The sequence below is a fragment of the Sphaerodactylus townsendi genome, linkage group LG17, assembly GCF_021028975.2.
Source record: "Sphaerodactylus townsendi isolate TG3544 linkage group LG17, MPM_Stown_v2.3, whole genome shotgun sequence".
Classification (NCBI taxonomy): Eukaryota; Metazoa; Chordata; class Lepidosauria; order Squamata; family Sphaerodactylidae; genus Sphaerodactylus; species Sphaerodactylus townsendi.
In genome coordinates this window covers 4,188,422-4,211,450 of record NC_059441.1, presented here as the reverse complement: position 1 = coordinate 4,211,450, position 23,029 = coordinate 4,188,422, and the positions used below count along the sequence as shown (strand labels likewise).

The 23,029-nt window shown below is 48.9% G+C and overlaps 1 protein-coding gene across 1 annotated transcript in view; it reads right to left on the bottom strand.

Annotated features, from left to right (window-relative positions):
* LOC125424670 (mothers against decapentaplegic homolog 3-like) overlaps positions 1-23,029 on the bottom strand; it is a 93,960-nt gene that overhangs the window by 24,119 nt on the left and 46,812 nt on the right. Inside the window, 4 exon segments of the mRNA XM_048482085.1 lie at positions 2,404-2,478; positions 3,714-3,848; positions 4,112-4,119; positions 6,413-6,604. Of these exon segments, the coding sequence (XP_048338042.1) occupies positions 2,404-2,478; positions 3,714-3,848; positions 4,112-4,119; positions 6,413-6,604 (410 nt within the window).

Below are 23,029 nucleotides of genomic sequence, written 5' to 3'. Positions count from 1 at the left end.
AAATGCTGGGGGGAAGAATTAGGACTAATAAAAGGAAACACTTCTTCACTCAACGTGTGATTGGTGTTTGGAATATGTCAGGGAATCAAAATAAAGAGGTGTGCATCTTGTGCACAGATCATGGAGATCTAAATGACAGCACCTGTCATCCAGGGTCAGTTGGCAAAAGCCTGATGCAACTGAACCAAACCAGTCTGATCCATAGTGCTGCGGACCCTCTCCCAGTGCGATTCTCATGGGCAGTGTTTTAGTGAGATTAGTGGGAGCACTATCAGTGCACATACCATCTGTTAGGGGATTCTTTGTTTACTGCGAAGCATGCTGCCAGTTTGTTCCCCTTTGATATTCACTACTGTATATAGCTTGCACCTGAAAGTGCAAAATTCCTTTCTTTGAAGTGGAAGCTTTCACTGTGTGGGTGGAGTTATTTGTCTGCTGTGCCAAGCCGTCTTCAACTGCACTTATCTTTCTCGAGTAACACACCTATCCGCTGATAAACCGCCTGCTCTGTCAGAATATGCTGCCACAGGAGGTAGTGATGGCCACTAACCTGGATGGCTTTAAAAAGGGCTTGGATAGATTTATGGAGGAGAAGTCGATCTATGGCTACCAGTCTTGATCTGCCTTGATCTCAGATTGCAAATGCCTTAGCAGACCAGGTGCTCAGGAGCAGCAGTAGCAGAAGGCCATTGCTTTCACCTCCTGCATGTGAGCTCCCAAAGGCACCTGGTGGGCCACTGCGAGTAGCAGAGTGCTGGACTAGATGGACTCTGGTCTGATCCAGCAGGCCAGTTCTTATGTTCTTATGTTCTTAATACAGTTCGTTAAACCATATCTGTGCATTTAGAACGTTTCTTGTTTAAAAAGGGTTAAAAATGGTACCAGTTGGGAATCAACCACACACCGAATGGATCATTAGAGAACTTGCATCATTTTGAAAAAATCTTACAAGCGTTTTTGTTTTTAAAAAGCTTGAGAAGGTTTAGAGTTAAAGAAAATGGAGGGAGAATTGATGCAACTTTATGCATCGATTGGGTGTTGAGGATTTACATCCCAAGCCAATGCCAAGTCCAGTAAATTATATCCCCAAACGCTGACCACATGACCAATAACTGCACATGCCAAAAATATATTTCCAGCCAGGGCTGTGCAATTGGCCCATGGGGGGGGGGGGGGGGAAGAGGGCCGTAAAACTCAGTTCTTGCCCTGCCTCCATTTTCAGACGATACGCCATTGTTTAGCTGCAATGGAACATCGGGACAAACAAATGGAAAGGGAGGACCTGAGCTAGCGAAGTAGTGGCCACTAGAGCCAGAATGTTTGACGGTGGAACGTGCTGCCTCAGAAGGGGGTGGAGCCTCCTTCTTTGGAGGTTTTTCAACAGAGGCTGGATGGCCATCTGTCAGGACTGCTTTGATTGTGTCTTCCTGCCTGGCAGGGGGTTGGACTGGATGGCTCTGGGGGTCTCTCCCAGCTCTATGATTCCATGCATTGGCTCCCCGTTGAATTCCGAATCATCTTCAAGGTGTGGGTTTTGACCTTTAAGGCCTTATGCGGCCTGGGACGCTCGTACCTTCGGGACTGCATTACCCCTTATGTCCTAGTTCGTCCTCTCCGTTCAGCAGAGGCCAACTTACTGGAGATCCCTGGCCCCTCAATGATGCGGTTGGCCTCCACCCGGGCCAGGGCCTTCACGGCTCTGGCCCCTGCCTGGTGGAACACTCTCCCTCCAGCTGTCCGGGCCCTGCTGGACCTTGGTGATTTCCACAGGGCCTGTAAGACTGAATTGTTCCACCGGGCCTTTGGAGAGACCAGCCGCTGAGTGTGCCCCCTCCATTACTTTCTGGGTCTTCAATGTCATCAGGACCCATTGTCTCCCCACCCCTCCTTCTTTCTAGGAGGGTTCAGCTTAAGTTTTAGTATAAGTAAGGTTTCGTGAGACGCCTTTTTCTGGGAACAATTACTGTTTTAAGTGTATTTTTGGAATTATATTCATGCTGATTTTATATATATTATTTTATGTTGTACACCGCCCAGAGCCCTTTGGGGATGGGGCAGTATATTATATTATATTATATTAAATATTAATATTATATTATATTAATATATAATATAATATAATATATTTATATTATATTATATTAAATATTAAATATTAAATATTAATAACAATATCAATAATATTAATATTAATAATATCATCATTATTGTTATTGTTAATATTAATAATAATGATGCTAATATTAATATTAATATTAATATTAATAATATTAATAATGATGATGATGATGATGATGATGATGATGATGATGATAATGCGGTCCCTCTCTCTGAGGAGGTAGACCATCTACAAGAAGAGCAACCAACAGGATAACATCAAAGCCACGAAGCTGCCCCGTCTACCTGCATCCATGCTGTGGTTCATTTGATGGTCGCTGGTTTCACCATCTTCGCTCAGGTAGCCAGGTGGGGGGGTCTCTGCAAGCATAAGGAAAAGACAAGCCGTGTCACAACGCCCGCCTGAAATGAGAGGCTTGAGAGACAACCGACACATGGACACAGGAAGCTGCCTTATTCTGAATCAGATCGTCTTCAGTCAAAGTCAGTATCGCCTACTCTGACTGGCAGCAACTCTCTCAGGTACATCACCTGCTGCCCGATCCTTTTAACTGGAAAGAGCAGGGACTGAACTTTCTGCAGGCCAAGCAGACACTCTTCCACTGAGCCCCGTCCCAAACTTCTAACTCTCCAGCATGTTATAGTGCAGGGGTCTGCAACCTGCGGCTCTCCAGATGTCCATGGACTACAAATCCCATCAATTGGCCATGCTGGCAGGGGCTGATGGGATCTGTAGTCCATGAACATCTGGAGAGCCGCAGGTCGCAGACCCCTGGTATAGTGGTTAAGAGAGCGCCAGCATGGTATAGTGCAGTGATGGCGAGCCTTTTCGAGACCGAGCGCCCAAACTGCAACCCAAAATCCACTTATTTATCGCAAAGTGCCAACACGGCAATTTAACCTGAATTCTGAGGTTTTAGTTTAGAAAAAACCGTTGGCTCCAAGGCGTGCATTACTCGGGAGTAAGCTTGGTGGTAGTTGATGGCTTTGCTTTGAAGCAACCATGCAACTCTTCGAACGGGTGAATCACGACCCTAGGAGAGGGTTTGCTCAGAAGCAAGTCACATTGCCAGCAACCAAGCTTACTCCCAGGTAAAGGATCACACTTTAGTTCTTTGCATGAAAATCAGTGGGGTTTAACAGCACTTTACAGGGTTATCGACACTGCTTCCCCAAAACTAGGTCTTCGGTTTAATGCTAATAATCCAGCCCAACGGCCCAGGCCAGCCTAGGTGTGTGTGTGTGTGGGGGGGGGGAACGATTTCCTCCCCACATGATGAACTCTGTTTGTACATGCCCACAGAGAGGGCTCTGAGTGCCACCTCTGGCACCCGTGCCATAGGTTCGCCATCACTGGTATAGTGGTTAAGAGCAGGTGCACTCTCTTTTGGAGTCTTTCAAGGGAGGATGTGAATACAGGTCTCCCCTGTCATAGTCTGATACCTCAATTCACGACACTCGCTCTTTAGTTCTACAGGTGTGAGTCACTGTCACGTGTCAAGGCAGATCAAGGCAAAAACAGCCGTTCCGTTCGGAGCCTTCTGAGACTCCCACCCCACACACGCTGCTCCTCTCCGGGGAAACTTTCACGATACCTGGAATGTAGTTGCTCTGGGGTTCGATGCCGGCTGGGAAATTAGTGTTCTCTGGAATGGAATGGCTGTAATCGTCCAGCGGGGGGAACTCGGCTGGAATTTCTGTGTGCCTCGGTACCAACACAGGAGGCAGAACTGAAGACAGAGAGAGAAAGGAAGAGACGGCCGAGCCAAGAGTGTCAGCAACCGGCCTCAGCATCAACCCTGCCCGCCAACTCTGGGTTCAGGAATCCCTGGAGGATTTGGGGGTGCAGCCGGGGGGGGGGGTTTGGGGAGGGACCCCGGTGGGTTATAATGCCCCCCAAAGGAACCCTCCCGATACATTAGCAGGAGAGCACTCCAGTCCATGGATAACAACTTTGGTCTGATTGCCACAGGAGGTGGTGATGGCCACTAACCTGGATAGCTTTAAAAGGGGCTTGGACAGATTTATGGAGGAGAAGTCGATTTATGGCTACCAATCTTGATCCTCTTTGATCTGAGATTGCAAATGCCTTAACAGTCCAGGTGTGCTTCGGGAGCAAATTGCAGCCGCAAGAGAAGGAAGGCCACAATATGGCGTTTTACTGGCTATCCTGGCTAGCATGTGAGTCTCCAAAGGCACCTGGTGATGGGCATCACTTTCACAAGAATGCAGTGGTGAGAGCTGGACTAGATGGACTTTGGTCTGATCCAGCTGGCTTGTTCTTATGTTCTTATGTTCTTAACTCACTTGTGATCCCTGGCCTCAGGAATGAACCAAAAACCGGGTTAGCCAACCCCAAAAATTCTTGCCACAACACAAGGAAGCGTAACAAATGAATGTACTGTATTAACTATGGATATGATTGAAGTCTATAAAATTATGCATGGGGTAGAAAATGTTGACATTTTCTCACAATACTAGAACCAGGGGGCATTCATTGAAAATGCTGGGGGAAGAATTAGGACTAATAAAAGGAAACACTTCTTCACACAACGTGTGATTGGTGTTTGGAATATGCTGCCACCGGAGGTGGTGATGGCCACTAACCTGGATGGATTTAAAAAGGGCTTGGACAGATTTATGGAGGAGAAGTCGATCTATGGCTACCAGTCTTGATCTGCCTTGATCTCAGATTGCAAAGGCCTTAGCAGACCAGGTGCTCAAGAGCAGCAGCAGCAGAAGGCCCTTGCTTTCACATCCTGCATGTGAGCTCCCAAAGGCACCTGGTGGGCCACCGCGAGTAGCAGAGTGCTGGACTAGATGGACTCTGGTCTGATCCAGCTGGCTTGATCTTATGTTCTTATGTTCTTGACTGTTATTCATGTACTAGTCAGCAATCAATGAACATAAATCATATCAAATGTCCAAAAATATTTCTAACACACAGTCCATTTCTACTCATTCATAGCCCCGGCTTCTCACACACCTTGGTAGTGCGGTGAGTGGACTAAGGTCCCATCGTGCTTTTGACTTCTTCTTTCAATGGACTATGAAGGAGTAGAAACGAACTGTGTGTTAGGAATATTTTTGGACATTTGATATGATTTATGTTCATTGATTGCTGACTAGTACATGAATAACAGTTAATACGGTGCATTCATTTGTTACGCTTCCTTGTGTTGTGGCAAGAATTCTGGGGGTTGGCTAACCCGGTTTTTGGTTCATTCCTGTTCTTGCATCCTTGTCTTTTTCGCTTCCGCCAATATGGATCCCTGGCCTCAACCAGGGTCAGCACATTCTCTGCCCTGACCCCAACCAAGTGGAACGCTCTCTCCAAGGAGACCTGGGCCCTGCGAGATCTGATGAGGTTCAGCAGGGCCCGCAAGACAGAGCTGTCTTTCCAGGCGGACAGTCGAGGCAACGGTGGGCTACCGTCATTAAGTCTGGCCTCCCTCACCTTCCCGCATCTCTTCACCTGTTGTTGGTTTTATCTTGCAGTAAAAGGAGGGCAAGATCCCGTCTGATTTTACTATGCTTTTAGCTTGATTTTAGATTGTATTGAAACCTGTTGGAAGCTGCTCCGAACCCACGAGGGGAAGGGCGGCATAGAAGTAAAATAAAATAAATACATACATTCTCTCCAGGCTGCGGGGGTCTGCAACCTGTGGCTCTCCAGATGTTCATGGACTACAATTCCCATCAGTCCCTGCCAGCATGGCCAATTGGCCATGCTGGCAAGGGCTGATGGGAATTGTAGTCTACGAACATCTGGAGAGCCACAGGTTGCAGACCCCTGCTCCAGGGGAACTAATCTGTGTTGCCTGGATATCAGTTGGAATTCTGGGAGCGCTCCAGGGCTCCCCTGGAGGGTGGCAACTCATCTACCAGCCTTTCCATTTGAAGAAGAAGAAGAAGAGTTTGGATTTATATCCCCCCTTTCTCTCCTGCAGGAGACTCAAAGGGGCTTACAATCTCCTTGCCCTTCCCCCCTCACAACAAACACCCTGTGAGGTGGGTGGGGCTGAGAGAGCTCCGAGAAGCTGTGACTAGCCCGAGAAGCTGTGACTGGCGTGTGTGGGAGTGTACAGGCTAATCTGAATTCCCCAGATCAGCCTCCACAGCTCGGGCGGCAGAGCTGGGAATCAAACCCGGTTCCTCCAGATTAGATACACGAGCTCTTAACCTCCTACGCCACTGCTGCTTCATTCCCCAGCACGGATACCTGGGGCTCACTGGCCCCACCCGGAGGAGCATCTCCTGAGTATGGCGAGGCCGTACCACTGGCGCTTCCCACTCGGCCATGGATGAGTGGTAACGGATTCAGCTACAAACTCTCTCGTCCTTCTTCATGTTGAAGGCGTATTCGCAGATCTCCATGGCGCGCAGCTCGTGGTGGCTATGAAGGTCGGGCCATCGCCACAGCCGGCAGTAGATGACGTGCGGGAGCCCCTTCCGGTGGGAGACCTGCAGTCTGCCGTCCAGCGATCTGCATTTGGGGGGGGGGGACAGAGAGGGAGACAGGTAAAGGTGAAAGGCTCTGATCTTAAGTCCCTCTTGTCAAAAAGAGGTTTATGATAATTTAAAAGACAATGATCTTTGGCAACCATCAGCTGACTATTTAAATATCCATAACTTTAAAATAAGGAGCTGCGTGGCGTGGTGGTTAAGTGCTTGCACTGCCACTCACACGGTCAGGAGTTCGAGCCCCCTGTGGGTCAGATATCCTGGCAGCTGGCTCACGGTCAACTCAGCCATCCATCCATTTCTTGGTCGGTAAATGAGTACCTAGCTCATAGCTAGGGGGTAAAGAATAGCCGGGGAAAGCAATGGCAAACTACCCCACAAAAACGGATTGCCTATGAAATCACTGCTTGCAGTCGTACCCCAAGGTCGGACACGACTAAGGGGAAACTTTACCTTTACTTTAACTTTAAAATTCAAATATCTGTGAACTGTAAGTCAGCAATTTCAGTGTAACTAGTACCAACATCAAAAGCCTGCTGCTTGTTCCCCTTAACACCTGGTCAAAACTGCTTTATAAACTATTTGTATTTTAGTTCGTTTCTCTAGACCACCTTTCTCACCGAGTAAGTGTTTGGGTGGAACCCCACCCACAATACAATATTATCAACCACATTTTGCATAACAAGTTCCACCCAAACACTTACTGATTGGTTCCCCACCCCGGGACAGGGAAACTATATACCCCAAATATTTCTGTCTCTCTGGACACAGTGTGTAACAGACTTCCCTCTGTGATACACCTCTGAAGATGCCAGCCACAGATGCAGGCGAAACGTTAGGAACAAGATCCACCAGACCACGGCCACACAGCCCGGAAAACCCACCAGAACCAGTTGAATCCGGCCGTGAAAGCCTCCGACAATGCAGAGTATTTTTATTCCCAACTTAACTTCACATTCATTTCACTTCCTGCATTTAAAAGTGCAAATATTGCTCTCTAGACAGTGGAACAAATTAACTACCAGCATTTTCAAAAAGTAGAAGAAACCCTTTCCTGTTTGCATCTATTTAGAACGCCTGGAAAGGGCAGGAGACAAACGCGTAAAAATAAAACCTTCATCAGAGATTCATCTGGGCCAAAACTTTCACTGCCTTCTTGATTCAACTTAACGGAACAGGATGGCAAGTCCGGCCAACGGTGTGCGTTTTGGCTCTCGAGATGCTTGCCTGTTGCATGAATAATTGCACGATTACCGGGATGCTGGGAATACATCACATCTTTTTTCCAACAGCAGTTCAACAATAAAAGATACACACACACACACACACAAAACCAGAACGGCGTCTCTCAATTTAAAGCCAAGCCGCAAGTTTAGGAAACGCAGACAGGAAGGAAAAACTTATTAATGTCGGAATGCAACTACTGAGAACGACTCAATGCACCCTGCTGTGGTTGAAATCACTTGCTCGAAGGGGATTCAAATGTACTGCAATAGGGCACAGAAAACGTTTCGTCGCAAGGCAACGGCAGAAAGTTCGTGCACGGAAGAACACCGGCCTCTGGGCAGAACTTTTCCACACACCCCCGGCCACAGTTCCCAAGAGGGTTTTGAACCAATTGGCCATGCTGGCAGGGGCTGATGGGAATCATAGTCTATGAATATCTGGGGCACCAGAGTTGGACACCCCTGCTTTAAGTGAACACAACAGCCTAACCCTGCTCTGTATCCTTACTGAAGAAGTTCTGGAATTCAAAATTCAAAAAATACACCGGGAACGGGGAGAAAGAGAGAACAAAACAAACGCTCTGCAGGCAGATCGCTCCCGACGGGCAACTGTGTCGGGCTGCCGGTAGTGGTAGAAAAGAGCAAGAGTCCAGTAGAGCCTTAAAGGCTAACAAAATTCCTGGCAGGCTGTGCGCTTTTGTGAGTCACCGCTCACTTCTTCAGATATCAGCTGCCCACGGGTTTAGCAGCCGCTACCAAAACATTGTTTTAATCTGCATAGCCAAGTATAGATCTTCAGTGGCCTGCTAGGTAGGAGCCCCACCCAAGTCCTAAAGACACTTGGTGGATACCAGGAGGGCTGTTGGCAGGCTGTTCCACTATAGCAGGGTTCTAATTTTTTAACTGCACGTATCTCTGTATTGGTGTTATGAGCTAAAATGGCTCAAAACCATAAATACTTTGTATTTTGTCGTAAGGCTTCTCAATGGTCGGAATCACTATGGGGTAGCCTATGTGGTTTCACACGGGCTGCATGTGATTTTTAGCAGGCATTCTCTCCTCCCACGTTTCCTGAGATCCTCACTAGAAGGTGCCAGCCATGGCATGAATCTGCAGGTAAACGGCCAGGAGAGAATGCTGCTAGAACATGGCCAGACAGCCCGGAAACCACACAGCACCCCAATAAATAAGAACATAAGAACATAAGAACTAGCCTGCTGGATCAGACCAGAGTCCATCTAGTCCAGCACTCTGTCACTCGCAGTGGCCCACCAGGTGCCTTTGGGAGCTCACATGCGGGATGTGGAAGCAATGGCCTTTTGTGGCTGCTGCTCCTGAGCACCTGGTCTGCTAAGGCATTTGCAACCTCAGATCAAGGAGGATCAAGATTGGTAGCCATAGATGGACTTCTCCTCCATAAGTCTGTCCAAGCACTTTTTAAAGCTATCCAGGTTAGTGCCCATCACCACCTCCTGTGGCAGCATATTCTTGACTTGACTTGTTGGCAGGCACCATGACCACCCCTTGGGGGACCCCTGCTCTGTGGGAATATAGAAAACGGGGCTGGTTAAGAAAAGAGCACCTTAAAATCAAATATTAGAAGTCGAAGCCCACTGGCTAACAAGTATCCTGACTACACAGGAGCTCGCAGCTCTGTCTATATCCGTGGTGGTCGACCTTTGGCACTCCAGATGTTATGGACTACAATTCCCATCAGCCCCTGACAGCATGGCCAATTGGCCATGATGGCAGGGACTGATGGGAATTGTAGTCCATAACATCTGGAGTGCCAAAGGTTCGCCACCACTGGTCTATATGGTTGCCGGCTGAGTGGTCCTGCCCTGATGGCATTCTTCCCACAATGGGACCTCCAACCCAGACACCAACCAGCGTGACAAGCTGCAACAAGTGAGGGTTTTTTAGTTTCGACGTGTCGGAGTTATCCAGCTTCAAGCTTCCTTCCAAACTTGGTTTCGTGTGGCTGCTGGTGGTAGAAAGCGCCGTCCGGTAGCAGGCGACTTCTTGCAACCCCAAAGGTTTTTCAAGGCAAGAGGCTTTTTGGGGTGGTTTGCCGTGACCTGCCTCTGCCTAGCAGCTCTGGACCTCCTGGGTGGCTTCCCACCCCAAAACTGACCCTGCTTCGTTTCTCTGACAAGACCAGCGCTATCTTGGGTATCCGGGTCTGGATACGAACATGAAACAGAGAGAGAAGAAAAGAGCAGGCCGGAGAGCTGCAAAAGCTGCTTTGGGACTCTTTTATGTTTTGCCGGAGAGGAGGCGTCTCTACCACAGGGGATATGATCGAAGTCTATAAAATTATGCACGGGGTAGACAACGTTGACAGAGAGACATTTTTCTCTCTTTCTCACAATACTAGAACCAGGGGGCATCCATTGAAAATGCTGGGGGGAAGAATTAGGACTAATCAATGGAAACACTTCTTCACACAACGTGTAGATTTGGGTGTTTCTGGAATATGCTGCACACAGGAGGGTGGTGATGCAGGCTTCACTAACCTGGAGTTAGCTTTAAAAAAAGGAGCTTCTGGAGCAGATTGATGGGAGGAGGAGGAAGTTTCCCAGATCTAAGTATGGCTCCCAATCTTCTGGATCCCTCCTTTGATCTCAGATTGCAAATGCCTTAGCAGACCAGGGTGCTCAGGAGCAGCAGCAGCAGCAACAGAAGGCCATTGTAAAAGCCACCTCCTGCTGAGTGAGGCTTCCAGAAAGGCACCTGGGGGGCCACTGGGTAGCCAACCCGAGAGCCTGAGACTAGATGGACTCTGGTCTGATCCCAGCAGTGTGCTCTTTCTTATGTTCTTAATGTTCTTATGAAGCAATTAGCAAAAGTCCAACACAACACAACAGATATGAGGTTGCAAAGGCATTAGCAGATCAGGTGCTTGGGAGCAGCAGCAGCAGCAGAAGGCCATTGCTTTCACCTCCTGCTGGTGAGCTTCCAAAGGCACCTGGTGGGCCACTGCGAGTAGCAGAGAGCTGGACTAGATGGACTCTGGTCTGATCCAGCAGGCTCTTTCTTATGTTCTTAGGCACAAACTTCCCTCTCCTCAGCAAAACTGGAGATTCTTGTGGCTCCAGGCAGGTCCCCTTTGGGGTTTGTCCCACATCCAATTTCTCCGACCTCTATCACGCCGGGGTGATTCATTTCCTGTGCATCAACCCCACGCTCCACAGCAGCGCAGGCCTGGGTGGACTTTCCCGCAGGGGTCACGTGCGCTAGGCCGCAGAAGAACTCCGTCTGCTTCCCTTTTCCGAGCCACCCTCCGGGCAGGCCCCGGACTCTCCCTTGCCTCCCCAGGGGTGAAAAGGACAGCCACAGCCGAGAGTGTGTCTCATAGCGCAGGCTTCCTTCTTTGTGGCTCAGAGACAGTCAAGAGAGGAAAAAGCACACGGAAACACACACGGAATGCGCAAAGGAGGATTGAGGGACTGGAGCACCTTCCTTATGAGGAGAGGCTGCAGCGTTTGGGACTCTTTAGTTTGGAGAGGAGACGTCTGAGGGGGGACATGATTGAAGTCTATAAAATTATGCACGGGGTAGAAAATGTTGACAGAGAGAAATTTTTCTCTCTTTCTCACAATACTAGAACCAGGGGGCATCCATTGAAAATGCTGGGGGGAAGAATTAGGACTAATAAAAGGAAACACTTCCTTCACGCAACGTGTGATTTAGTTGTGTTTGGAATAATGCTGCCACAGGAGGGGTGATGGCCACTAACCCTGGATAGCTTTGGAAAAGGGGCTTGGAGCAGATTTTATGGAAGGAGAAGTGGCCAGTCTCTGGCTACCTAGTCTTCGATCCCCTCTCTTTGATCTAGAGATTTGCAAATGCCCTTAACAGACCACTTGGATCAGGGAGCAACAGCCTTCTGCGAGAAGGCCATTGCTTTCACATCCTGCATGTGAGCTCCCAAAGGCACCTGGTGGGCCACTGCGAGTGGCAGAGAGCTGGACTAGATGGACTCTGGTCTGATCCAGCAGGCTAGTTCTTATGTTCTTATGTTCTTATGTTCTTATGTTCTTATGTTCTTATGTACAGCACAGGTAATACAATCAAGAACCCCCCTTTTCCAGAAAGGGGGGGGGGAGATTTTAAAAATGACCTCTCTCCTCGCCAATTTCTGGCCCAAACATTGGCTGACCACCAAGGGCAGGAGGTGGCTGGTGGTACCCCAGCCAAGGCAACTGGAGGTGGGAAATCCACAAGACGCAGCCACCACCCCAGTAATGAATATGGGCGCCATTCTAGGGGAGCTAATCCGCTCCTACACCAGCCTCACTGGGATCTGGGGAGGAATGGCCTTCTGCGTTGTGGAGTTTGGCAGAAGAATTTTCCACTACGTTCCCTTCCACAAACGTAAGCTAGCATCTTCTGGAGCTTAAGCCAGGAGCTTTACACAAAAACTTGACATCTCCAAGGCTGCATCCAAAATGCCCGATCATGCGAAAATGGAAACCATCGAGCAAGTGATGGGATGCTGCACCGGATATTGTGCAACACCTAGCCTTTCCCCCGCCCCCCCTCCACATTATAGTGCCCAGAAAGCGGTGACACGAAATCTTGTGCTGGCAGAGGAGGAGGAGGAGGAGGAGGAGGAGGAGGAGGAGGAGAAGAAGAAGAAGAAGATGAAGAAGAAGAGGAGGAGGAGGAGGAGGAGGAGGAGGAGGAGGAGGGGGAGGAGTTTGGATTTATATCCCCCCTTTCTCTCCTGTAAGGGGACTCAAAGAGGCTTACAATCTCCTTGCCCTTCCCCCCTCACAACAAACACCCTGTGAGGTAGGTGGGGTTGAGAGAGCTCCGAAGAACTGTGACTAACCCAAGGTCACCCAGCTGGCATGTGTTGGAGTGCACAGGCTAACCTGAATTCCCCAGATAAGCCTCCACAGCTCAAGCAGCAGAGGTGGGAATCAAACCCGATTCCTCCAGATTAGAATGCACCTGCTCTTAACCACTATGCCACTGCTGCTCCTAGAAATGTTTGATGATGATAATATTGATGGTAACAACATACTACTACTACTACTACTACTACTACTACTACTACTACTACTACTACTACTACTACTACTACTACTACTACTACCACCACCACCACCGATACTGCAGCTGGAGAGACTTTGGCATCACGAGGCTTACCAGATCTCTGGACATTTCATCAACAAACTTAAAGCATCTGAGAGGAAAGATTTCACAACCAGCCCCGCTTGCATGGAAATGCTATTTCCCTCTCACACGCATGGAAAAGCTACGCAGCCAAGACCGAACCAACCTGATCCAACTTTCATGTGAGCACCGCTATGAATAACAACTTGGGAAGGGGGGGAATAAAAATAAAAATGAACGGAACGCCTCCCGGACCACAGCAGCCGGCACCAGGACCAAGGGGGTCAAACACCATTTGAAAAGAAAATGTTACGACTCCTCCCAGCACTAAAACCTCCGCGACATTTTTCAGATGTCTAATTCCTTAAACAGAACTTTTTTTTAAAGTGCTTCTTCCGCTGCGCACATTGAAGAACAGAGCGGAGGGGTGCAGCCCGAATGACTAAATCCTGCGAGGTGGAAGGGAAAGAAAGCGAAAGCCAGCGAGAGCCAGCATGACCTAGTTGCAAACTAGTATCTGGGAGATCTGAGTTCGAATCCCCACTTGTGCCAAGGAATCTCACTCAGTGACCAGTCATATACTCTCAGCTTACCTCACGGGGCTGTTATGAGGATAAAATGGAGGAGCAGAGAATGATATCAGTCACTTTGGGACAGTGATAGCGAACCTTTTCGAGACCGAGTGCCCAAATTGCAACCCAAAACCCACTTATTTATCGCAAAGTGCCAACACGGCAATTTGACCTGAATACTGAGGTTTTAGTTTAGAAAAAATCTGAATCACTCTGAATTACTCTGAATCAAGCCCCATTTATTTATAGCCTTGGCAACTCGAGCTTTACTCCCGAATTGGTAAAGGATCAAGCGCTTTAGTTCTTAGCGTGATGAAAAATCGGGTGGGGCTTTAATACTTAGCTTTAACAGGGTTGCTCGGTTGGCACTGCTTCCCCAAATCTAGGTCTTAGATTTAATGCTAATAATTGAGCCCAGTGGCCCAGGCCAGCCTAGATGTGTGGGGGAGGCGACTCTGTGTGCGCGTGCCCACAGAGAGGGCTCTGAGTGCCACCTCTGGCACCCGTGCCATAGGTTCGCCACCACTGCTTTAGGACCTCACTAAGGGGCAAGGTGGGATGTCAATGAAGTGAATACATAAAAGCAAGCTTACTCACAAGTAGCCCCCCCTCCTTTGCTCCTGTTTGGGTTTTTCAGGCACCTAGTCTGACCAAGAAGTGCTGGTCTTCATCCGCCTTATGTAAACACAGGCCCTTCTTGTTAAAAGCCAGTACCCAGGTGAGTTTCTATCTGCAAAAAGGAATATTTTGAAAGATGGTCCCTCCGCCAGTCTGAAGACCATCTCTAGATTGTACCCCTTATTTTTTTCCCCCCTGGATACGTAGAACCTCCCTGGCAGCTCACAGGGCGATCCTGGGCCAAGTTATTCCCTCATAAGCCGCCTCACAGGATCGTTGTGAGAACAAAATGGAAGAGGCGCAAAACCAAGCGCATTGCCGCGAGCTCCGCGAAGGAAGGCTGGGATGAAGATGTTTCAAACCCCCCACACCTTTTTCATTGCTGAATTTTTCCTCCCACGACAACTCTGAGTTTTGAGGACTAGCTACGCTGGCAGGGGTGGCCAACCCACGCTGCTTCAGATGTTCATGGACTACGATTCCCATCAGCCCCTGCCAGCACAGCCACTTGGCTATGTTGGCAAGGGCTGATGGGGATTGTAGTCCATGAACATCTGGAGTGCCGTAGGTTGGCCACCCCTAAGCTACAGAGAGCGTGAACTGTCTGTGGCCGTGAAGCGGCCTTCTGCAGCATCTCAGACGGAGGACAGATCCTCCCTGTTGGTTTGCCTGCCTGCCAGCCAAGCAGGTCCACCTGGTGAGCTGCCGCCTGCTGCCCATGGGAAGGAGTGAGAGTCCTTCCCCACCCACCCCATTGGAAACACCTGCAGGGGGTGGGGCCTGGCAGCTACAACAGGAGTTCCACCAGCAGCCCAAGGCGGCTGACTTGGGCAGCGGCCGAAGGGCACCACCCGTTCAGGGACTGTTTGGGGCGGGTTGATGGAGCAGACTCTATGCTAGTTCACTGTATTTTAGTTTTTGTAGTTGTGGGAACTGTGATTTGGGGGTTAGCTGATATAATTGGGTACTGCCTATAGCAGTGATGGCGAACTTTTTCGAGACCGAGTGCCCAAATGGCAACCCAAAACCCACTTATTTATCGCAAAGTGCCAACACGGCAATTTAACCTGAATACTGAGGTTTTAGTTTAGGAAAAACTATTGGCTCCGAGGCGTGCGTTACTCGGGAGTAAGCTTGGTGGTAGTCAGGGGCTTTGCTTTGAAGCAACCGTGCAACTCTTCCAACGGGTGAATCATGACCCTAGGAGGGTTTACTCAGAAGCAAGCCCCATTGCCAGCAACCGAGCTTAGTCCCAGGTAAAGGATTGCATTTCAGTTCTTTGCATGAAAGTCAGTGGGGTTTAACAGCACTTAACAGAGTTACCCACACTGCTTCCCCAAAACTAGGTCTTAGATTTAATGCTAATAATCGAGCCCAGCAGCCGAGGCCAGTCCAGATGTGTGTGTGGCGGGGGGGCAATCTGTTTGTGCGTGCCCACAGAGAGGGCTCTGAGTGCCACCTCTGGCACCCGTGCCATAGGTTTGCCACCACTGGCCTATAGTATATTATTGTGATCCATTATTATGCTGTTGATATTGTTGTGTTGTGATTTATTGTTGTTGCTGTTTATGCTATGCTTTATTGTTTGTTCACTACTGTTGTTTGCCGCCCTGAGCACTTCGGGGGAGGGCGGGATATAGAAGAAGAAGACTTTATTTACAGTCAATGACCAGGTATATTACAAATCTCCAAAATATCTACAACAAAACAAGAATGCAGATCTCTCTCCCGTATTCCAGCACTATCCATCTATATATCATTATACTTTGTAAACACACCAAACAGCATAAAAATACTAAACAAAACAAAAATATCTAAGGGGGATACCATATTCAGATCATTTTTTATTTTTTCATAATGAATAGACACAATTTTGCTACCCGTTTAGTAATATTCTCCTTCTTATCTTGTGATAGTTTTTCACAGCAAACTTTATCAGAATATGTCATTTTGTGTAGTAGATGTGACAGGCATTTTTTCCTTGCCTCCTCATAAAGGGGACACTTTAATAACATATGCTCTATAGCAGTGATGGCGAACCTATGGCACGGGTGCCAGAGGTGGCACTCAGAGCCCTCTCTGTGGGCACGCACAAACAGAGTTCATCATGTGGGGGGGAAATTGCCCCCCCCCACACACACACATCTAGGCTGGCCTGGGCCGCTGGGCTCGATTATTAGCATTAAACCTAAGACCTAATTTTGGGGAAGCAGTGTAGGTAACCCTGTTAAGCGCTGATAAACCGCACTGATTTTCATGCAAAGAACTAAAGCGCAATCCTTTACCTGGGAGTAAGCTCGGTTGCTGGCAATGGGGCTAGCTTCTGAGTAAACCCTCCTAGGGTCGGGATTCACCCGTTGGAAGAGTTGCACGGTTGCTTCAAAGCAAAGCCACCGACTGCCACCAAGCTTACTTCCGAGTAACACATGCCTCGGAGCCAACCGTTTTTTCCTAAACTGAAGCCTCAGTATTCGGGTTAAATTGCCGTGTTGGCACTTTGCGATAAATAAGTGGGTTTTGGGTTGCAGTTTGGGCACTCGGTCTCGAAAAGGTTCGCCATCACTGCTCTATAGTTTCTACAGAATTCAGAGAGCAAGAACATAACGGGCAAGATATAAATTAAATGTGAAATGAAATGAAGGTCTTTCACACCCCTGGTTCCCTCGCTGTTTTAGCTGGAGATGCCGGCAACAGGAAAGTTCTCCACGGAGAATCGCAGCAGTGCCATGATGGTACATTCACGCATGTAGTTTTTGTCACTGGACACCACTGTGTGTGTGAAGCAGTTCAAAAAATCCAGCACGACGCAGCTGCGGAAGAGCCAAAACTCAAAAGCTCAGCCTTTGGGGAACGGCTGCTTCGCCAGACCGCAGCAGATGCTGTCCCGCGGTACGCAGAGGCGTTTGAGTGACACCCACAAACGCTGTGGGGCCTTGCCGGAGGGAAGGCGAACACAAATGTTCTTCCAAGCCCCACATTTTTCCCGTGAAGGTCTTTTTCACACCCACTCAGTCCTACGATGCAAAGCCCCGCCAGCTTGCTCTGGGCGCACACATGGGGCAGCCAAATACACCTCCGCATCACAGAGGCACGTCTGTTTACAAAGAGTCTGCACCACCAAGACAAGAAGAAAAGGATCCAACTTGGGGGGAGAAATTGTGTGTGTGTGTGGGTGGGGGAGAAAAGCACAGCCAAAAACAGGCACTTCGAGCCTCGTGCTGAGATTTTCTTGACACAAACACCCCAAACTTCTGCGATCTGCAGATCGTTGCGTTCCCGGCTTTGTTGCAAGCATATGGCGATGCGCGCCTGTCTCCTCTTCCTCCAGCACCAAACACTGGGGTTACAAACCACTCCAAGTGAGCAGCCATTGAGCCCTCTGCAGGGCCTTTCTTGTCCGTGACCACAAGCAAAGCTATCGAAGCGGTTAGATTGCCCCACCGCCAGGTCAGTCTTGTCTCCTTTGACTGGTAATAGCTGGGGAGTGGTCACCCTTTTAGCAGGGGATGCCCCTGGGACTCTCTGGGACTCTCAGCGGCACTTTGAGGCTCTGCTACTGAGCCATTCATTCACTTTTTAGACCACTCCAGCATGGTGTAGTGATTAAGAGCAGGTGCACTCTAATCTGGAGGAACCGGGTTTGATTCCACACTCTGGAACTGTGGAGACTTATCTGGGGAACCAGATTAGCTTGCGCACTCCAACACATGCCAGCTGGGTGACCTTGAGCTAGTCACTGTCCTTCGGAGTTCTCTCAGTCCCACCCACCTCTCAGGGTGTTTGTTGGGGGCGGGAAGGGAAAGAAGATTGTCAGCCCCTTCGAGTCTCCTTGCAGAAGAGAAAGGGGTGATGTAAATCCAAACTACTACTCCTTCTCCTCCTCCTCCTCCTCTTCCCAATCACCCCGACTGCACAGGTTCAGAGCAGTTTGTAACAGATTAAAATAGTTTACCTATTAAAATAGTCACACAAATTCTCATATTTCCTTCCATCACCTTAAGAAATAAAATCCAGGTGGACGGGATGGTCTACTTTAACTCAAAATATATTGAAAATTGTCACTATCCATAAAATAAAAAGGAAAGAGATGAAGGGGAAGGCTCTCAGCAGATCCATGCGTCACTGTTCTCAACCGTTACTGACAGCACTGATATCCCACCTTTCTACCACTCCCCAAGTCAACATACAAAGTTTTATAAAGCAGTTTATAGATTTGGGGGGGGAGGGCGCAGCAAGAAAGTTTTAAAAATGCAGATGAGAAACCTGGAAAGGTAGAGCACAGAAATAGTTCTTTCTCTCTGCAGACCTGCTAGAACAGGAGTCTGCAACCTGCGGCTCCCCAGATGTTCATGGACTACAATTCCCATTAGCCCCTGTCACCATGGCCAATTGGCCATGCTGGCAGTGGCTGATGGGATCTGTAGTCCATGAACATCTGGTGAGCCGCAGGTTGCAGACCCCTGTACTAGAAGACGGGGGGGGGGGGCTGAGAAGACCCCAGGCTTCCTCTCAGACCCTTTCATGCCCCCCACCCCACCCGGGTCTTAGTTTCTAAAGTCGGGCATTGGGCTGCACAGTGGAAAAGTGCCTGCTACTGGTAAAAGTTCCCCTTCTTTGCCAACTGGCAAAGTTCACATTAGCAGCAACAACCACCGCATACTTCAGCGTTTCCATCACATTATCCGTTGCGCTTTTGTGCCTAAAGAATACATCATGCCTTGGCTAAAGAGTCTCCGCGATCACCGGACGGATAAGAGTTCACCCCGCTCTTCTCAACGGCCTCTCTATAAACAGCCGGGTGACGTCACTGCAAAATGTTGCACCACTCCTGGCTCAGCCCCAACAAACAAAAGGCCTCGCTGGGCGCGCGGCAAAGAGAAAAGCAGGCCCCGGCGAACAAGGAACGCAGGGCCACCCAATGGGGTGCGCTTCCAGCAGTAACGCAACACAGCCTGCAACTGCAACTCTCGCAGTGTGTTAGAAGCGCTCCAAAAACTTCTGAACCTTTACAAGAGCATAAGGAGAGCCCTGCTGGATCAGACCAGGGCAGTGGCGTAGCACCCACGGGACAGAGGGGGCGGCACCCCGGAGTGCAGCAGCGGGGGCGTGGCTGGGCTGTCAAGGGGGCGTGGCATGGCGTTCTGGGGGAGGGCGCACGCACACCCGGGCGCAGTTTCCCCTTGCTCCGCCTCTGGACCAGGGGTACATAGTCCATCACGCTGTTGTCCGGGGACCGAGGCTAGGGAGGAAAAGGCTAGTCAGTGGCTGCCTGCTAAAAGGCCAGCCGACCGCTAGTGAAGGCTCACTGGAGCACTACCCAGATGGAGCCTGTCTGAGACCAGATGAAGTTGCCAAAGAAGGGGAACTTTTACCAGTAGCAGGCACTTTTCCACTGTGCAGCCCAATGCCTGACTTTAGAAACTAAGACCCGGGTGGGGTGGGGGGGCATGAAAGGGTCTGAGAGGAAGCCTGGGGTCTTCTCAGGGGACCCTAGGGGACACCGAAGACACTGTGGCCAGGGCTGTGGGGAGCTCTGGTCATGACATCTGTCTCACGCAGTGGCCAACCAGTTCATTGCAGGGGCAACAACAAGACATAGGGTCCCCCATGTGGTCCCTCTCCGCCCCGCGCCTTCCCCTGACATTGCCTCCTGTCGCTGGTATTCAGAGGTTGACTGCTTTTGAATATGGAGGTTCTCTTTAGTCACCACGGCTAGTTACCACCGATAGACCTGTCCTCCATAAATCTACCTACCGTGTTTCCCCGAAAATAAGACAGTGTCTTATATTAATTTTTGCTCCCAAAGATGCGCTATGTCTTATATTCAGGGGATGTCTTATTTTTCTGTGTTCTGTTCGTCGGGCCTGCTTCCAAACAAAAACTTTGCTACGTCTTACTTTCGGGGGATGCCTTATATTTCGCACTTCAGCAAAACCTCTACTACGTCCTATTTTCAGGGGATGTCTTATATTCGGGGAAACAGGGTAGTGCCTTTTTAAAGCTCCCGGGATTCCCACAATTTAATCACTCAAACTGTTTAAAGAAGTGTACCTTTTGGTTTTTGTGCCTGTTGTGAGTGCCCTTCAGTTTCATTGGGTGCCTTCGAGTTGTGGTACTTTGGGAGAGGAAGAAAACGCTCTCTTTGTCAACTCTCTCCGCCCCGTGCGTAATTTTATGAACCTCAATCGTGTTCCCCTTTATTCTCTTTTCTAAACTAAGAAGTCCCACTCTTTTCAGCCTTTCCTCCTAGGGAAGGAACTCCAAACCCACAGACAACAAACGCGCTGCATCAACCACTATTTATCAATTCCAGCTGCAGCCCATTTAAAAGTTTTAGTACATAAGTGCAACCAATTAGAAAGAGTCACAAAGAGACATCAGGAACCTAGACTCTTACAGTACTAAGCGGTGAAAGCCGTTCTACCGGTCCAATATTTTTTTGTCCGTGTGGGTACTTGGAATGGGACATCTTCAAAGAAGAGGTCCTGTCCAAGTACCAATACGGACGAAAATATCGGACCGAGTAAAAACGACATCGTTTAGTCACCTTGACTATGTTGTATGGTGATGTGATATGTTTAGTATTGTAAGAGTCTAGGCTCTGATGTCTTTGCACTTTTCACTGGTTGCACTTCATGTATTACACTTTAAATGTGGGCTTAGCGCAATTGATAAATAGCGGTTGATGCAGCGCGTTTGTTGTCTGTGGAGTTGTTAACGTTGCGTCCATTGAGAAATTGATACAAGGAACTCCAAACCCCAACCATCCCCCCTGCCCTCTCCTATACTTTACCCAAGGGCTTCAAAATACTTCCCCAGAATCTGGCCATTATAGAAACAACAGCACGCACACAAAAAAACCAATCCAACAGAGCCGTGGAAGCCAAGCTGGAATTAGGACTAATAAAAGGAAGCGTTTCTTCATGCAATGCGTGATCGGTGTTTGGAATATGTGGCCACAGGAGGTGGTGATGGCCACTAACCTGGACAGCTTTAAAAAGGGCTTGGATAGATTTATGGAGGAGAAGTCGATCTCTGGCTACCAATTTTGATCCTCCTTGATCTGAGATTGCAAATGCCTTAGCAGACCAGGTGATCGGGAGCAGCAGCAGCAGCAGAAGGCCATTGCTTTCACCTCCTGCATGTGAGCTCCCAAAGGCACCCGGTGGGCCACTGCGAGTAGCAGAGGGCTGGACTAGATGGACTCTGGTCTGATCCAGCTGGCTTGTTCTTACATTCTTATTGGAGTGATTTTTTTTCCCAGTAGCTTTCAGGTAGAGCAATTTTATTAGTCTATCAAAGTGTGGGAGACTTCAGTGTGGGAAATGCTGAGATATTTATGGGTGGAGCCAGAGGAAGGTGGAGTTCGCAGAGGGAAGCGACCTCAGACAGGTATAACGGCAATCATTTCACCATCCAAAACAGCCATTTCCTCCCAGGGAACTGGAAATCAGTCTGTCTGTCTTTATTTAATTAATTGATTGATTGATTGATTAATTAATTAATTAATTTAATATACCGCCCTATCCCCGAAGGGCTCGGGGCAGTGTACAGATAAAACATCCATATAATTAAAACAACAGTCATATCTTAAAACATCGCCCGCGCCCTTACGAAACCCTCCTAATGTGAAATAACGGGTCCTGATGGTATTAGGGCCCATGGGGGTAAAGAGGAGGGGGCAGGGGCACCCTCAGCGGCCGGTCTCTCCAAAGGCCCGGTGGAACAACTCAGTCTTACAGGCCCTGCGGAAATCCCCAAGGTCCCGCAGGGCCCGGACAGCTGGAAGATCTCCAGGCCTGACCTGGCAATTGGCAACCTCAAACAAGCTCCAACACAAAAAATATTCCATAGCTTATAGGTGTCAAACTCACGGCCCTCCAGATGTTATGGACTACAGTTCCCACCATCCCCTGCCAGCATGATGCTGGCAGGGGATGATGGGAACTGTAGTCCATAACATCTGGAGGACCACGAGTTTGACACCTATGCTAGACTATCTGAGCTGATTTTTGCAAATGGGCAATGAATGTAGCGTCTGCTGGTGGAAGCCTTAGAATCAGAAGCAATGGCTCAACTGCCAATCACGCTGGCACCCACAATAAAATGCCCAGAGAAAAGTTAAACACTAGAGGCACTTCATCTTTTCTATAAACGGCATATTACTCTGCCGAGACAAGCATGCGCTGTTTAGGGAATCTGGCCCGAAACTACTTCTGCACAATTAAACCGCAAGCCTCCAGGCCAACGGTTCATTCCTCCAGTTTCCCCGCTGCGAATAAATCAATACCACGCAAGCAAGATTAATGGGACCGAGTGTGGCTTTCTGGATAAGGAATATCATTACGGCTCGCACTCAAGGCTCACTCAGTGAAAGCGACTGGCAGTCATTCAGAATAAGCATACGAAGGAAGCGTTGCTGCACACAGAAATGCAATTAGCCTGTGGAACTCACTGCCACAAGATGCAGGGGACGGCTGCTAATTCGGATAACTCTTTAAAGGGGTTCAACCCACTCACAAAGAGGAGGAGGAGGAAGAAGAAGAAGAAGAAGAAGAAGAAGAAGAAGAAGAAGAAGAAGAAGAAGGAGGAGGAGAAGAAGAGGAGGAGGAGGAGGAGGAGTTTGGATTTATATCTCCCCTTTCTCTCCTGCAGGAGACTCAAAGGGGCTTACAATCTCCTTGCCCTTCCCCCCTCACAACAAACACCCTGTGAGGTAGGTGGGGCTGAGAGAATTGTAGTCCATGAACATCTGGAGAGCCACAGGTTGCAGACTCCTGCTCCAGGGGAACAAATCTGTGTTGCCTGGATATCAGTTGGAATTCTGGGAGCGCTCCAGGCCTCCCCTGGAGGGTGGCAACCCATCTACCAGCCTTTCCATTAGAAGAAGAAGAAGAAGAGTTTGGA